We start from the raw sequence: 18,306 nt of genomic DNA on the forward strand, positions 1-18,306 counted from the left end.
AGTACCTAAAATGTAAATTAGGTACCAAATTCGATCCTACGCGTAGCATATAGGTATCCGAAGAGTAGAGGATGTATTAACAGACTTAAAAAAAAGGAATTAGCTATTCGCCGAACACATCGGGTCCTTGCACTGGATCAAATACACATTTAAACACAATACTATGTCTTTATTGACAAGCCTTTGAATCCGCGACCTCACCGTTTCGTATATAACGAAACATACTTACATATTAAAAAAAATCAAAAAAAGGTAGGACCGAGTGGGACTCAAACTCAAACTTTCACTTTCCGGACGAATCCTTTAATCTACCGATTTAGCTCTCGACCGGAAAATGAAAAAGATTTTTCATAATATGTACATAATAATATAGGTGCATAATTCTGAAAACACTCATGAGAAAATATAGCCAATAGAAAAAATCTTTTACGAAGACACCCGGCAAGTAACAAACCTGCGTCTCTTGGGTTTCGCGCCCTGTGCATTAACCACTATGCTACGACTGCCATGCTTAATTGCGACAAATTTTAACTATTGGCCTTATCAATACCTGCTCATAAGCGCTCTCTAAATGCCGGGTGTCTTACTTTTTTCGAAAAAGATTTTTTCTATTGGCTATATTTTCTCATGAGTGTTTTCAGAATTATGTATGTTCAATAATTATAATAGTACATTCTTAAATCTTGTGAATCATTCGTTGAATAAAAGGAATAGTTAATTAAAAATGTACATAGTTATATGTTTCTGAGGTGTTTCAAAAAGTTTATTTTCCATATATTTTACATACCTCTTGCATACATGCTGGCGTCTTTGAGGTAACTTTCGAAAGGCTCCTCTTCATTACCATTCAGCTCCCTGACAAAGCGCAGAAGACCTTCTTTTCTCAATCCGTATTCCAAGTTTTTACCTGCAAAATAGCACAATGAAATTATGAATAATTTTAATAATTTCAAATTATTCCATACTTCTCAATCCGTTGGTCGTCGACCGGACGATTTTTATGGGTGCCCTTTAGCCGTTTTCAGTAGTACAGATAATGAACGAATCTTCAGCATCTTTGACCAATATATGCTAATATATTATACAAAAGAGAATTGATCAGCTTTTAAATAGATTATGGCGTCTTCCGGCGAGCGAGACGCTCTCTTTTTATCAAGGTGTTAGGCTTGACTGCAATAGATTAATTCAGAATAGAAATAGAGTACCTACAGTCTAGTATACGCCAACCAAAAGCCTTTATTATAGTATAATATACGCCGATTTCGTCTAGACTCAATTGACCAAACGTTTTTGATTTTTTCTGTGTCTGGCCTGACAACACTCCATCAACACCGGGATAATAATATTCAATAAGTTTCTCGATTTCTCTCCTAGCCGGAACGTCGACTATGCGCCTGTGCGATATAGGTAGTTTCTGCAAAAAATACGGAAAATTTTTACAGTGCTTTTCGGTTTGCGCGAGCTACAGTTTTCCCGGCCATACACACGGGCTTCCCGATACAAACCGGTTTGCGCAGGTAAATTTGTGGAAAAGCATGAGCGTCTACCCGGCGCTTAACTTAGTCTGAACAGACTTTCTCCGTCGTCGGCTTCGAAATATGTTCGTGTCAGACCTATTGTTCGTTGACTCTGCAGATAGTAGAAGAAAAATAGTATGGACATGGCCCCCACTGGAGGCTGACAGGACTCTAGCCTGGGGGCCCGGGCTCTGGGGAGGTTTGCCGGCGTGGCGAGTCGACCTGACAAGCGAGACACACATCACACATTTGTTCTAATCAGGAAAAAGTCACCTGCGGCGAGATTTTACTTAAAGAATATTAAAACCCAATCAATACCGACAAGTTTTCCAGTCGATAGTAGTAGTATCTACTAACAAACGATGCAAAAGAGTGGTTTGAATCTTTGCTTACTTGACTGCATCAAAGGTTTTTTGAAAAAGTCCATAGATGGCTGAAAATATTAGATTAGTTACGGCCCGGAAAAAAATCGGAAATTTCCGGGTCCGGTATGATAAGGTATGACATTTAAAATTATCTTATATATTTGATGAAATTTTTGATTATTGTGTGTCAATATTCGGCAACTCCACAATTCAAGTGGATTTATTCAACAATACAAAAAAATCGCTAAAAATACATCGAATACCATTAATTTTACCCGAAAAACCAATTAGTAAACGTTTCTGTAGAGCGTCCCACTACCTTTAATTCTAGCGATAGGTAGGGGGCCCGCTTCAGGGTATAGGGGCCATGAGTAGGTATGCGATGATGTTATGTCAACGTTGACTCATTCTACGCCTTTAATACTGGTTAATTGCGGCCATAATATCATTGCAGGACACAAAAAGATACTACAAGATCCTGCAAGATACCTGTGTTTTTTTTTTTTTTTTTTTAAATATTTATTAGTAAATATAACTCGCTTACCAACTGTCAGTGAGAAGAGATCGGAGCGGTCGAGAAGCAGTGCGACGTGGGTCCACCCGAACTGGCGGAACACGCTGCTGAAGACTAGCCTCAGGCGACACTGGCAGTAAGACATCCTCGTCAACGTCGGGTACTTCGTTTTGTCTTTGAACATACTCTGCAGCTGAAAAATACCAACGATACATTATACATTCATGGATCTCTCGTAGTTGTGCATCAGCGCGATGTATTAAGATTATCTGGAATTTTCAAGTCTTATAACTTGCACTGCACCCCTTTATTTTTGGTTGCAGCGCACAATTTGAATACCACTGCGTTAATCAATATTTATAAAACAATTTATCAGGGCCGCAGTAAGGGTGGTTGCCGCCCGGATGCCAGCCTCCTTCACCCAAATAAAAAAATAAAAAAATGGAAATATGATAAAAAAAAAAAAATTTTGAATGGCATAAACCATCTGAATTATAACGTAAAGCGATGTGAAATGATCAATATGTATTGATAAAGTACTTAATTAGAATTTATAAAATAAATATTAATGACTAATTACTAACGACTATACGTGAAACAAATTCATGAAACAAATAAATTATATTTGTTTACAAATTTAAAAACTACTTTTATGGTTCAGTTCATTTTCTTGTACCCTTGTGGCTTTTATATGAAACTCTATCAATAGCATAGATTTGTAGTGGTCAATGACTTCAGGCCTTCTCAGTATTATTTCAACATTGTAAGAATTATCAAATCATTTCAACTATCGCACGATGTCGCAGCTACAGTCAGCACGTCATTCTACAAGCCTGACATCGAAGTGCAACAATGTAGAGGCCAGCAGATTTCTCAATTGCAAACTTCATCAGCAATGGACTCTCAATTTACCGAATATTCATGCATATAATAAGCAGGTCATAGTTGATTACTAGCTCAGTCTAAATACCTATTAGTATCTATCATAATCTCCGTCCGATCACTAAGTTTCGTGTATGTCGCCCCTGTCCCACGATTTCGGACTTCGGGACAATATCATAACATAAGTATTGTAACATAACGCTCTTGTAACATACTCTTGTACAGACTGTTTACGCTGCAAATAAAACTCTCTTCTGCATCCATCGGAGCAACCACCACTGGCTATATAAACATGTGCAACACTAAAGACGTGCCTATAAAAAGTAATGCTCATATTTATTAGCACCTTAAGAGCGTGCTTCAGTGAAACGGCAAATAATTTTCAACAGTAGGTGCGACAAAATTTCTCACGCGTCGCCAATTGGAGACGGACAGTCGAGGTGTGTCCACGTCGATTTGTTTTGTCATGGCGTTGGATGAAAGTATTCTTAAATCGTGTAAAGATGACTAAAAAACTTTACGTATGTACTTAAAAAAGAAAACATGTTGTACTGTTCGGTTATCAGGAATACAGCGGAAAACATATTTTGAAAATAGCCGATAAACTGGATTATTTGTAAGGTTAACCTAACCAAACCTAACCTAACCCAAACTAACAAATAATCCAGTATATCGGGTATTTTCAAAATGTGTTTTCCGCTGCATTCCTGATAACCGAACAGTACCAACATGTCAATGAATATACTATTATTATTAGTAATATAACAATAAACATGACATTAAATGGACGCATGTTGGATTTTTATGACATATTATATTTCGTTCGGCACGCGTCATTTGCACAATCCGCGCATCTTTTTAGATCATGCCTCAACTGAAGTATAGCCTTAACCAACCGCGATTTGTTGTTTTTTTTTATTTTAATTTAATTTTCAACATGTATTTCAGACGTAAATTGCGAGAAATATAAAACGTATAACCGGGTAGAATATTCTAAAATGAAACGGAAATATAGAAACACGTGGAAAGCGGGAAATAATGAATACTTTAAAATCGAGGTTTTCATTGTAGGTACTCTTGTGGAAATACAGTGAATTTTGTGTAAAAAAACAGGTATATGATTATATTATCATAATATAATATTTAAAGATCACAAAGTAGACAATTGAGAATATGCGAGCAGAAAATAAGAGAAAAAGCATGTAAAATAGCAACACTGAGAGTTAAATATTTGAATTCGAAATTGTTTTTATTGAGGTAACAAAAATACGAGTGATATAAAAAACGGCTGAATAAAGTATAAGTACATTCGATCATTAAATTTATGGAAATCTTTGTAAGACAAACCCTTGTCGCAATCTTGGGATATTTTCCGAGCAGAAATACACAATAAAATGAATGTATTGTTTTGCGTTACATATTATTCTGAAAAGTTTTCAGACTTATTTGAATACGTAAGTCGTATAAGTCAGTGCTTTACAAAAAATTTTATACCACGGGCCTTAAAATCTGAAAAAAAAATAATTTCCGGCCACCTTTCGCCTAAAATAAATTATTTTAGTTATCAAAAGCTTTTTTGCATTAATTATTACTATCGTGGCCCCTGCAAGGGGATGGGGATGACAGGGCTTTAGCCTGGTGGCCCGGGATCAGGAGAGCCTAGCGTAGCGGATCAACCTGATAAATACACATCACAAATTTGTTCTAATTGTAAAAAAGTCGACTGTGGTCACTTTAGATGCAATTTTTGATTATTGTGACGTGTCGATACACTGAATACCCTTAATTTTACCTCGAACACCATTATTTGTAAAACGTTACTATACACTACAGCGTCATACTCCCTTTAACCTTAGTGATACGTCCTGAATTAATAATTTGTTATGTACTCAACATGTCTTTTTTAAATAAAAAAAAAAATATTCATCATCAGCAGCTGAGAACGATCCGTTGCTGAATGAAGGCCTCCCCGAGCTCCTTCCACTTTTTTCAGTCCCTAATTCTTCGCTGCTGTGTACACACCCATCGAACTTTATGAGTTCGATATAATATATATAAGTACATATATTATATTACAAATAAAATAAGAAAATTTTACTATACGTGAAGATATATAAATATGTATATACTATTAACATAATAACAGACCACGAGGCCCAATGAAAGTAATGTAGTGAAACAGTGGTGTATTTAGTAATATAAGAGAAACCACAAACACCCAGATGTACGTACTGAACTACCAGAGAGATATGGTTGATTTTTTTAATATAACAAATCGATATCGGATGAAGTGTTAGAAATGGTTATTCGCAGGGAATCTTACAAAGTCTCCGTTGAACAGTGGTGAAGGGTGGAGGTAGGCTGTTAAGATCTGACATAAATAGTGCACACTAAACTTTGTCAGTCAAACTTATTTGTTTTCATTGAACTAATACTACTATGTGTAGCTAGTGTTTGTTAGTTTTTTTTTTAAATTAAATTAAACCCTGCCTAATCCAAGCCATTGTAGGTAGTACTCAAAAAATATTCGTTTATCTATAAAATATCTAAAATTATGAGATTAAGCCATACACAATTTTAGATGTTTTATAGATAGAACAATATTTTTTATCGATTATGTGTTGATGTAAGCAGGGCTTAATGAATTAAAAAAATAAGTATGACAAAAGTATGTACTATTTTGTCCGATCGCTCATAGCATACCTAAATTATTATGGTTTGGTTTAGGCAGAGTTTAATTAAATTTTAAAAATTAACCGGCACAATCTGCAAATTGTGTTCTGAGTTCAATGCAAACAAATAAAAATTAAATAAAATTTCGGGGTGCACTATTTATGACGAATCTTCACAGCCTACCTCCACCTTTCGCCACTGCCGTACGAAAGGAATTGTGATTGCCAATGCTGCTTTTGCACTAGACCAGGGGTCGGCAAACTTTTGGACCAAAGGAGCCAAATATGAGTGGCACAACGGTTAAAAAAAATTCGAGAGCCATTCCTACATATATTTTTATAAATACGATTTATTTAAATGAATTAATAACATTTTATAATTGTTTATTTATTAAGCGAAGTAGATTTCCCGAATAAAACTAACGTAAATATATGTTTTTATTGTTAAAATATCAAATGGAGAAAAATTTAATTTTTAGACTTTTGCAATGGGCGGATTTAAAACAACAACAATCAAACCTTTTTGCATCAACCATCACGGAGGAAAAATTAGTTTCGCGACATTGTCATTACATAATATAATATAATAAGTGTACAAATCAATGATAAAAAATAAAAAGTGTGAATTTTTGCAAAAGTTTTTGTAAAAATTGTGAATCGGGAATTCGGCAAAGAGCCGCACGCCAATACCCAAAGAGCCGCATGTAGCTCGCGAGCCACGGTTTGCCGACTCCTGCACTAGACGGATATTCATACGGTCGCCTTATCCAAAATTCTGGAATACTTTTACCGTTAAATTCACCTTCATATCGATCAATAAATTCTTCTGGAGCTGTCCACGTAATATGGTGATATTTTAATGATTTAGCAAATTGTGTTCTTAACCAATTGTAATTTGTCAATAATGTAATCCTGAGTCTAGCGTTTGGGGTGTTTTTTTTTTTAATATTCAACATTAAATATTTGTAGTTCTACTGAAACATTTTGCGGCGACCTGCGGAAGTCGTATGTCTCCCCATGGGGGCGTGACGTCTTCTCTCATATTTTATCCATGATGTAATTATTAAAAATTAAAACATAAGTATAGAAAAAAATGACTACGGCCTTTTTTTCCACGAAATCAACTCAATTATACACGCGTATAATAATTAAAACTTTTTATTGCGCTGATTTTTACAGTAATCTTTATTTATTTATCTATTGAATCAGCGATCAGAATAGATCCATGTACTGATGGATGAAAACCTCTCAAAGATGATATCATTCGTCTCTATCAGGGAACCCAGAAATAATGGGAACTGACATACATAACGGGTAAGGCGATGGCAGGTAACCGACTCGAGTAAGGAAGAACCCGTGTTAAACTTACACACGTGTCAAGAATACATTTTACTTCGAATACTATTCTCGGTTTATGCATTTACGCCCATTTAATGTTGGTGTATTACACACACTATTGCATGTGAATAATGCGTGCTTCATTTTTGTAGGACACACACATTCAAAAGCATGCTTCAACATGCGGCGTATTGAATATAGCCTATCGGTATTATATTTATTATCTGTTCTGTGGTATCTATCCTGTTGATTGCGTTTACTTGTTTCAGCAGGCTCTTGGCCTATCTTTCCGACGTTTCCAACATTTTTTTCAAGCAGTCTCTATTCCTCGAGCTCTATATTTTGCCCATTTCCATTTTAGGTTTTCAGTAAACAATATTACAGCGCATGTCCTTGGTCCCTTGTATACTTATTCTGTTTTTTGTCGTTACATGTTTTACCTACCACGCTCTGCTACAGTTAGTTTTTGCATTTTTATTATGTCAAGGGTCTATATTTCGACGCATATTATTATGCAAAGTACACATTGGTTGAACAGTTCGTTTTAGACATAATGTGAGTATGTTTTTGACGAGCACTTCATCCCAACTACATAATAGTATACCAAAGACTTTTACAGCTAAAGGTAATCTTATGATTTTTTTTCTATTAGAACATTTGAAGGGAAATTTGCAGGGTTTTGAGCAAGGCCTGAACAAAAACGATGCATGAGTGCGAGTGAGAAAGTATTCGGCACCCTTATAATCTAGGCGACACGCGCTAGAGTAAGATAAAAGGTCTACATATTTTTAAGTTGGTTTCCAAAAACATCGCCGGCAAATAGTGCTGAATCGCTTCACGTAGCGTGTTGTTCGTGTTGCTAAATTTGCTACTTTTTGTCTTAAACATAAAGTCAGTGGTAAATGGGCATTTTCGCCAAAGTTTGTACATTGCGTTTTTGGCATGTCCCATGACTTTGATTGATTTTTTCATAGTTATTATATTATAAAATGTTGGAAAGTTATGTACTTTTAACATGCAAATTTATTAATTTACTCTATTCAATCAGTTAAATACAACTATCTGACCTGTATATATTTTTAATTGATTATTTAGATCGAAAGGTAGTGCGTTTTTACCATGTCCCACCCATAAATTCAAATAAACAAAGTCTGATTTCGTCATTAATTTTGAGTGTGTAAAATTAAATTCGTAGTGTTTTCAACAGCTTACATTATATATTTTTGGAAAATATATAGTTTTTTCGTAAATTTGTACCAATATTGAAAAAAAATCACGTTTAAAGTGTGTCCCAGGATATTTGAAAAAGTGGAACTCCACATTCCGTTACCACGATTTTAGCATGAAGGCGAAAAATTTTCACTATAAATATGTTTTTTTTTAATGTAGCAACATTTTTGTATAACACTGATCGCCATGTACACTTTAAATTGTTGGTGTGTGTCGGTATCGCTATCGGAACAGGTTGCTTTCTGGGTTGGTCATTTAAGAAGTTCCACTACTGTTACCACGATTTATAAGGTAAGAAAACACATATTTCTATTTCACATACTACACATATGGAGCTTATCTTTCATACTACAGATATAATAAAACATATCGCAGGTTTAACAATAAAACTAAGCTAAATTTTGGCTTCAAACACTTCTGAAACAGAATCCGTTACTTCCACTCCGAAACTATATTGGTGGTAACGTATATGTGGAATGTAAAAGTAACGAAATGGCATGCATAAAGTTGGGTTTACAGTGTGTGTTTAGTTCTTCATAGATTATAAAAAAAATTATTTTGTCTGTTCGTATGAAAAACAAAAATATTTTCATTAAAAAATATAGAAAATAACCTGACTATAATATAATAATATAATAAAGATTAAAAAAGTATGTGATATGTCTGAATACGCAAAAATAGCGCACATAAAAGTATGGAGATAAAAAAAAACAACAGAAGGAAAAGAAAAAACACCAGACTGAAATAATTGCGAGACAGGCACTGGCTCTGTCATACTCTTTCTGTTATACGCCACCAAAATTTTAAAACTTCTCCATACATTTTAGGCATAGAAATTTATAAAAATGTATGAAAAAGTATTTTTTTGTCACGTTTAACAGAAATGTGTACTCGATTAGATTTAATACCTAGAACTGTAGGTATTCACGAAATGTCAGAAAAGTACGTCTTGATTACAATCAACCTGTATAGCTACATTTTATGTTGATGAATACAATTAAATTTCAAGACAACATAAAGTCGAACTTGGTTATTACGAGGAAGATGGGACCGACTGAATTTGCTTGTTATAAGCGTTACTCGTTATATCAGAGAATAGGTATTTTTAAATGAGCATGTCACATTACACAAAAAGCCGAAAATAAAAAATTTGGAAACCATCGTAAAAATCCCCGAAACGAGCATGGCATTCATAAACTACAAAAGAAGTTGTTTATTGTAATTAACGCTGGTAGGTACCTACGGACTTCACAAACCTTGGATTTTTCAACCATATGCGTGGATACTTTTTTATTATTGTCGGTGAAACACCAATAAGGTAGGTACTTAGACACTTTACTAGTGTCATAAACGTAATCCGACCCCGGCGGCATCCTGTCCAATCGGATTTTATTGCTTAGGGTCGAAATGTTTTAAAACGGTCGACACATTAACAGTATTTTAGCTCGGTATATCCGATAAGTTGCTCGTTATAACAGTGAAAAAATTAAATGTATGGCGAAAATCATAAACCAATTGTCAACAAATGTTTCGTTATTACATCCGAGATCTCGCTATGTCAGAGATCGTAATAACCGAGTTTGACTATAATTATTTTCGTAAAAGTTATATACTCCGTGCCGCGCTAGGAACTCGCGTCTGAATCCCTTGCTGATTTTTTTTTTCATATATTGTTAATTTGCTTAAAAATATTTTTTATCTGAGTTACAAATAATATAAATGCCAAATAAAGTTATGGTAATGTATAGTGTGTCAAAATTATTACCTACCTTATTTTACAAGTATTGTGAAATTTATTATAAAATATGTCTATTTTAGTGATTAAGTTTGATTTGTTTTGTTATTTTGACGCACGTTGAATATTTATCTGTCTATCAAAAAATTCAAATAAATTTCATAAAACAAAAATTTGTTTTTATGGTAACATGTAACTTAAGCTTTACAAATTACACTCCGTTACCATTTCGTTCCATTCCGAAAATGTCCCCAAAAAAGTTGAACGTTAACTATTTTTCATTTGATTATTAAATAACGAAACTTATTTATTTTTCCAATAAAATTTAGTAAAAGTGATTATTGTCTTTAAAAAAATAGCAGAACGAACATTGATTGGTTTTTTCAAATACTAAAGGAAAAATGCTCTGCCATTATAGACATAGGGTAACGGAGGGGAACGAAATGTGCCCAAGAATTAAAATTCAATAATATTTTTTGACTATTTGTAGTTTTATTTTGAAGTGTATGGTTTTTTTAATCTAATAGAGCTCTTTTAAGTGATAAAAAGTGTTTCATTCATGTTTTAAAAGCTAAGTTTCGTAGTCACGGAACGGAAACTTATTATGCCCAATTTCATAATAAAAATGATATAAATATTGTATTAATCAATATTTTGCTGAAAAATTGCTATCACCAATTCAGCAATAGAACAAGGAATCTGCTAGCTATATAAAAATGGTTAATTTGAGTGAAAAAATAATATTACCCAAATTTCAAACATGTACAAACTTTGGCGAAAATGCCCAAATATTTTTAGTTAATTAAGTAGGAAAGGTGGTTCTGCATTTGTATTAAAATATGGTAGCCCTACTGATAAGCAAGAAGATGGTATTACGTTTCATAGGTAAGTTGATACATGTTCGTGACAATTTATTTGTATATTATTATTTATTTTAATATCAGTGACCTAGTGTTTCTTTAAAATAACTTAAATTATGGGTATATTTACCTAATTGGTTGCATTTTGACCGCTTAAAAATACTATATAACGTAAAAAAACAGAAAATTATATTTTAATTCTGAGCGTCTAGTGCGAGCACTTTGGGCGAGTACTAGCGAAATGGTCTATGGTCTCGAACATTTATAGGCGAATGCGTTCGCTCGCCCACAAACCAAACGCACGGCACGTAGCTTCATTTAGCAATGCAACGGGTGGCGTCTATATGTATCTATAGTCTATGGTTTTGAGCGTTTTTATAGCCGTTGCAAAATAAATTTTCTGTACGTTGATGCATTAAAAAAATCTTGTTTATGACCCATGCCATATAATATGCCATTGTCATTTTTATGATTTCTTTTATTTTGTTAACTGTCAATTCATGGTGGAACTGCATTGTATTGTTGTTTTTATTTAATAAAACGCAATTTTTATATAGTACTTATTCCACTTTTAATCAAGAGATTAGGACCGGTTTCGTCCGCCTCAGAGGGACATTTTCAGTTGAAATGTTGAAAATGTCCCTCGGAGGCGGATGAAACCGGTCCTAATCTCTTGATTAAAAGTAAAATAAGTGCTACATAAAAAATGCATTTTATTAAATAAAAACAACAATTTTTATGATTGTTAATTTGAATAACAATTAACGCCGTCTACCCTTTCACAGCCTTTGAGTGCTTTAGTTCCGGGACGATTTTGTTTGACATCTGAAATGGTTGATATAAATGTATTATGTAACTAATTAAACAATATGTAAGTACCTACCAACGATTTAAATTAAATTAAAAAAAATCAAAGATCACCCTAATGGCGGCCAAACTCCGATAAGGAATGGCATGGGAAGAAGAAAATTTAATGTGATAACGAATATCTATTACATGCCCTCGTGCTTTAGCGATCATACGGAAGTTATACCAGTTTCAATTAAATGAAAAACACACGTTTGACATTAAAAGGGTACAAAAATACTTCACAGTCATACGGGTGATTATAAATTATTCTACCAAGATATATTAGAAATAAATAGAGCACAGTCACAGAGCTTACCTATATTGAATGATCAACTTAGCTTTCCTAGTAACCCTTTGTTATATCCTATATGATGTTTTACATATGAGACTATAATTATGGTCAATGTTATTGACACACAATTTATATATTATGTATGTGTGAGAATGTATGGATGAGGATTTAGGTATGTATAGGTGTGTATATACATATATATTATATTAGGCGAGTTTATATGTATAGTTTTTTTAAAAATAATGTTATCAAAAAGTAGGTACCATGTAAGAGTATTATTAAAGACGAATATCTCATTAGTTAACTCCATTAATTATTTTTCTTAGAATTGACGATTTACACCTCTTGAGTGTAGTATTTTTATTGTTTATAAAGAATCATAATCATCATCGGCCTGAATCTATCCACTGCTGGATAAACGCCTCTTCAAGCTGCATTCACTTCTCTCGGTCCTATGAATTGCGTTGCCACGTACTTCCGCAGAACTTTATCATTTCATCGATCCAGCGGCCTCTAGGTCTATCTTGCGGACGTTTTGTACTTCTTGGATACCACTGGATGACTAGATTTGTCCAACGATTGTCTCTTCTTTGAGCTATGTGTCCAGCCCATCTCCATTTAAGACTTTTAATAAACTCTATTACACCGCAAACCCTTGTCTGCTTCCTTATCCACTCATTCCTCTTCTTGTCCTTTCGCGTAATGCCCAGCACGCACCTCTCCATACCACGTTGTGCTACTCTAAGTTGCTGGATCTCTCTTTTACTTAGGGTCCATGTTTCACACGCATATGTGATCACGGTAAACACACACTGGTTGATCACTTGCGCTTTAGGCACAGTGGAAGGTCACTTTTGAAGATATTATTCAGGCGGCCAAAAGCACTCCAGCCTAGCTTTTCTCTGCGAACAATTTCATCAAATATACATCCATCTATAGACACTTGTTGTCCCAGATAGATGTAACTTTTCACCTGTTCGAGCTGAGTGCCATTGATGAGGATCTCTTTTTGGCCTGCAAAGCAGTTGAACATGACTCTTTCGTCTTTGTTACATTTATTTTCAAACCTACTTTGTTGCTTACTTCAGCGAGTTCCTGCATTCTGCTTTGGGCTAAAGATGCCAACAGGTAAATCCCGGGTCGCAAAAAACGACTTAATAGTGAGTTGTACAGGACAAGGTTATTCATAGTTTAGTCGGAAAGTAACCTCGGCGTTGAAAGGACGTCACTTTAATTCAGTCTAATTTATTTTAAGAAACGCAATAATTATTAATTACAATTTTCAGTCGAATGAATAATCATTATTATTATTACCTTCAAACATAACATGTACGCAATGTAACCTGTCGCCGGCCGAAGGAATACAGGGCTGTCAAAATAATATCAATCTAATAGTACGTTTTAAAGAGGTACAAATTTAAAGTTAAAAATAGCTTACTATACAGATGGAATAATTACATATTTCCAAGCGTCAAACGGCATACAACGTTCATCTAAAATAAGTATGAAAAGACTAGCTGATTATGTTATGTTATTTTTGTATTGTTCTTATTTTTTTGCTTATCAAAATATTTCACATATTATCTGATGTGTATTTTGAGTATATCGTAATATGTATCTTGTATCATTAAAATTGCTATTAAGTTGATTTAACATAGGAAAATCTGTAAATCATTAAATTGTAATTTCGTTATAGTTTTTAATTAAACCTGTGCAATTACATATTAGATTTAAACACTGTTGTACTGTGTGACTTTTATAATTTCAAATAGCCTTACGCGAGATGGGCAGATAAAAAATAAAACTGTAGGATGTCGGCAGAAGGTTAAACAAAACCCAGCTCATTGGATAACCGAGTGGTAAGAAACTGTATATATTATATTTTTCCGCCAAATTGCACACAATTAAAAACAACTTATCATAAGAATAAGTAATACGTCTCGACAGCCCTGGCGTGATTGAATTGTCGGTACCTTTGTTATGTTCTCAGCCACCCGCTAGCTTTGAATAAAAAAATAATCTGTGGGTTACTCCACGTTAATAATCATTTTTTATATAAATTATTTCTTGCAATGGCTTTACTTACCAACAAAATACAATAATTATTGTACCTACATATTGTTTCACTAGGATAAAAGTTGCGTTACTTGTTTGTAAAAGTGTCAGACTAAATTTAAACCAATCGGGTAAGTAATAAAAAGTCACTTTCTTCTTATAATAAACAGGCGTCACTATATTCCACGTTTTTTTATAAATATGCATTCGAATTAAACAATATGTACCTATTTTTTTAATAATTATGTAATAGGTCTTACACATTCAAAATAAATACTATTCATTAATATTGTTTTTTGAATAGCACATGAAAAAAAATGTAGGTAGATATGTATTTCAACATCCTTCGTATGTTTATTTCTCGGATAATTTCAGGTTAAAACGTTATTAATATATTATTAAGTTTATATCGTGGCTATCCATCATATTGGTTGCAATACTTCCCACCAAACAGCTGATTAACAAATTGAATTTAGTAACATTTACGTAAATTAGAAGATATCATTTTTTGGTCACCCCATACTTTCTTCACTTCGACAGTGTTTATGATTTAAATTTAATTAAGAGATCATTATTTACTTTAGACCAAAGCATTGTCGGCGACCTTTGAATATTACCAGTAGAGCAACAATTCCGGACCACATGTAAAAAAATCATATTGTCAATTCTCATGGGCAATTCTGTAGAGCGTCCCCTTAAATGAAATAGTACAGAGCGTGAATACATTAGAATTTATACCAGTTTCGTTGATTTTTAGCGAACATCCAAATAAACAGATTTATTGTTATAAAGTGGTTGCTACTTCTTTAATTCCAGAAACAGAAAACAAAAAGCGATTAAGAAAACTTTTATTTATTACTCTACTGTGAATATATCAGTACCTAAGTTAACATAGTTTATAATCTATTTTTGGAACATAACTGACAGAAGAAAATATACCTATATGCAATAAAATTTATCTAATACGATGTTGTTGTTATTTTCTTTGGAAATAGATTATTGATCTAATTTTTGTGGTCTTCTTACCTATTTCTAGTATACGGTAGAATTTATATTCCTTTTCTTTCGAAACGTTTTTATTTATCGTGTTGTTTACGTTTCTTCACCGTTAGTTATAAACATATAAGGTAAGTAATATATTACCATACAATTGGTCTCATTCATCGGATAGGTGTGTACTGACCTTATTAATTTCGCAGTTTTTTACATCATGAAACATGATTAGGTCGAATTAACTAGGTTTGAATTTTTCCCTGCTTTCGTAGAGACGTACTTACAACCGAAATTTGTACATAGCCCACCTTCAGTTTGAGAAAACCAGCATCATAACGATATAAAACCTCATTGGTTGAAAAGTAGTCCATAATAATCTGTCGATACCTCATTGGCGGCATATCGTCCAATACTAATACGCCGATCAATGAATGCTCAATGAACTGTCAGAAATTATTTAAGTACTGATCAAATCAACATACCTATCTGAATTTAGCTCAATGCCTATCATATATGATAAATCAATGGGATTAAAGTATTATGGAAATCAGTAAGCATATTCCTAAATACGTCATGCGCATCTATTCTATATGCTTAGTTAGTAGTTTATCATATCCTTGTATTGAGGTATTATAATTAATTGTTACAATAAGTTATATGTCTAAACAGTCAAAACTGTCTATCTCGTTCTAAAAGTTGGCACAGACAAGAGAGGTGCTGTTAAAACATAGCACTTATTGTAACAATTACACATAACTTATTGTAAAAATTATAATACCTCAATACAAAAATATTAAAAACTACCATCGATAGCCATCAATAGGCCGATAGCAGTCTTGTATATAGAATAGATGCGCTGAATGGAATGGATCCCGATCAAATATTAATCTAACCAAGAGATCGAGAGAATGGCTAGCAACTAATAGTTGTAAAACGTATATTAAGAAATCTTCTTTCTGTGTCTTGAAGAAAATATAATGATATTGGTACCTATGTATATTTTTTTGTTTTCATTATAATGATTTGCATTTACAATATGTAATTTTACTGGTCAAAGTGTCTTGACAGACCAAAAACTTATTCGTTAAACGTATTCGGGGATTAGGCCAAAACCGGCTTCTTACCGTCTTATAACAAGAAGTAGGCTGTTAATTAGACAAATTATAATAAGTTACATATATTCAAGTAAGTAGTAGTGTTGTTATAAATGTCCAAAATTAGTTGTGTGTAACAAACATTTTACCTAGTCTCATTCCAAGAAATCAAGGAACTGAAAATAATAGCCGACGGACCTCGATCCTTATCGGGGCGCTAGGGGCGGCAGGTTATATGAAAGTATGGTGAAGCAGGCTAGTATGGTGAGGCTGGCTGGTAATCAATTTGTGGCAAAATTTCCACGTTAACATTATATTATATGGGTACGTTATAATGACCAAAGTAAATCCTCCGTGATGCCCTGATTTTTTTTTATCGCGTCGCTATTCCTCGTAAGTTGTCGGATATTGTTGGCCTGCTTCATTCAGTTATACGAGAAAGTCAATTCCTTGCCCCTCTTTTTATTTAATACCTCTATGTCGGGGCGAGTCATTTCATTTTAATTCTCGAACATTAACATTGATAATCTATAAAAAAAAAAACATTGCAAACTGTACGCTGTAAAATATAAACGGTTCTCCACCCAAGTTTGATTATTGGACTCCTTCCACCCCCTCCCTCAGCCTACAGCCATTGGTTTTGCCCCCAGTCTTGACAATAGGTACCAATACATTTTGTTCAAATCTTTTTTTATCTCGAAAAATGAAGCTTTAATGACGCATTTGTACTTAGGTTGACTTAGATAGCATTGATTTTTATGACAGTGCTTTTTTTATTTACCGGATCTGGGTTAATTCATTATTACTCCGCAAAATTTTGATCAAGAAGCATACATTTTTATTTCAGTTTTTCGCGAATAACACACAAAAAAAATGTTAGACTTTTTTCATGATTGGCAGTTAAACTTAATAATGTTCCCAGTGGCGTACTGACAAATGACTAAAGGAGGCAACTGCAACATGGGAAATAATAGTTTCCTTGACAATAAAAGATTGTATCAGTGTCGACTTAAAATAAATATGCATATTTGAAGTATTTCCATATTATGTAGGTCCAATATTCAAAAAGTAGAATTGAATAAAAAAAATGTTACAATCTTATATTAAAATACATTGGACGCTAAAGACGCGCCTAGCGCGTACCGATTAGGTGGACATTCGATATAATTAGCATGCTATTTAAATGAGTTAATTAAAAAGTAATTATCTAGTCAGCAGTCAATGTGTATTTTAAACTGTCATCTACGACGTTTCTGTATTTACGACCGTGTCTGGTAACTTGTACGTAATAGTATGCAGTTCGCCGTATCACACTTCACCGTGAAATGTTGTTTCGAAAATATATGGCCGTATATTAACGACCGTTCAACCTCTTTGGGTCGTATAGTACTGACATAAAATTCATGTCGAAATAAATCACGGTTCTTGTTGGTTTACACTTTACACTTACACGAAGCCCGTAGCAAACAAATTTTGAAAATAGCCGATATACTGGATTATTTGTTAGGTTAGGTTAGGTTTTCATTCTTGAATTCATGAATTTTTCCAAAATCAGCTATGAAAAATGAATTAATGTTCATAATGAATCTAATAAAATTGGAGACCGTATAGATACCGAAAGCTCACGGCGAACTATGCCATGGTGAAATGTTTTACGTACAATTTACATGTAATCATTTACGACAGGTGATCATTAGCGTTTGTTTAACATGTGTCATAATCTATAAATAATTTTGGCAGAATTATTAATAGTAAATGCCACTAGTTTAGTTTTTAGTCGATAACTATTTCAGATATAATGTATATAACCTTAGTAGTAATGTAACAAACAAAATAGCTATTGACTAAAATCTATATTAGTGGAATTTAATATTAGTAATATCATTGTAATATGACTATATATTGCTTCA

At 33.5% G+C, this 18,306-nt stretch overlaps 1 protein-coding gene across 1 annotated transcript in view; it reads right to left on the reverse strand.

Moving 5' to 3' along the window:
• Window positions 1-18,306, reverse strand: part of LOC147074586 (atrial natriuretic peptide receptor 1) — a 189,313-nt gene that overhangs the window by 29,849 nt on the left and 141,158 nt on the right. Inside the window, exons 5-7 of the mRNA XM_085943988.1 lie at window positions 10,151-10,164; window positions 2,427-2,589; window positions 788-907 (exon numbers count right to left, since the gene is read on the reverse strand). Of these exons, the coding sequence (XP_085800114.1) occupies window positions 788-907; window positions 2,427-2,589; window positions 10,151-10,164 (297 nt within the window). The remainder of the gene's footprint in view (window positions 1-787; window positions 908-2,426; window positions 2,590-10,150; window positions 10,165-18,306) is intronic.

The sequence above is a fragment of the Rhyacophila brunnea genome, unplaced genomic scaffold, assembly GCF_057557595.1.
Source record: "Rhyacophila brunnea isolate RB1 unplaced genomic scaffold, BYU_Rbru_1.0 scaffold_16, whole genome shotgun sequence".
Taxonomy (NCBI): Eukaryota; Metazoa; Arthropoda; class Insecta; order Trichoptera; family Rhyacophilidae; genus Rhyacophila; species Rhyacophila brunnea.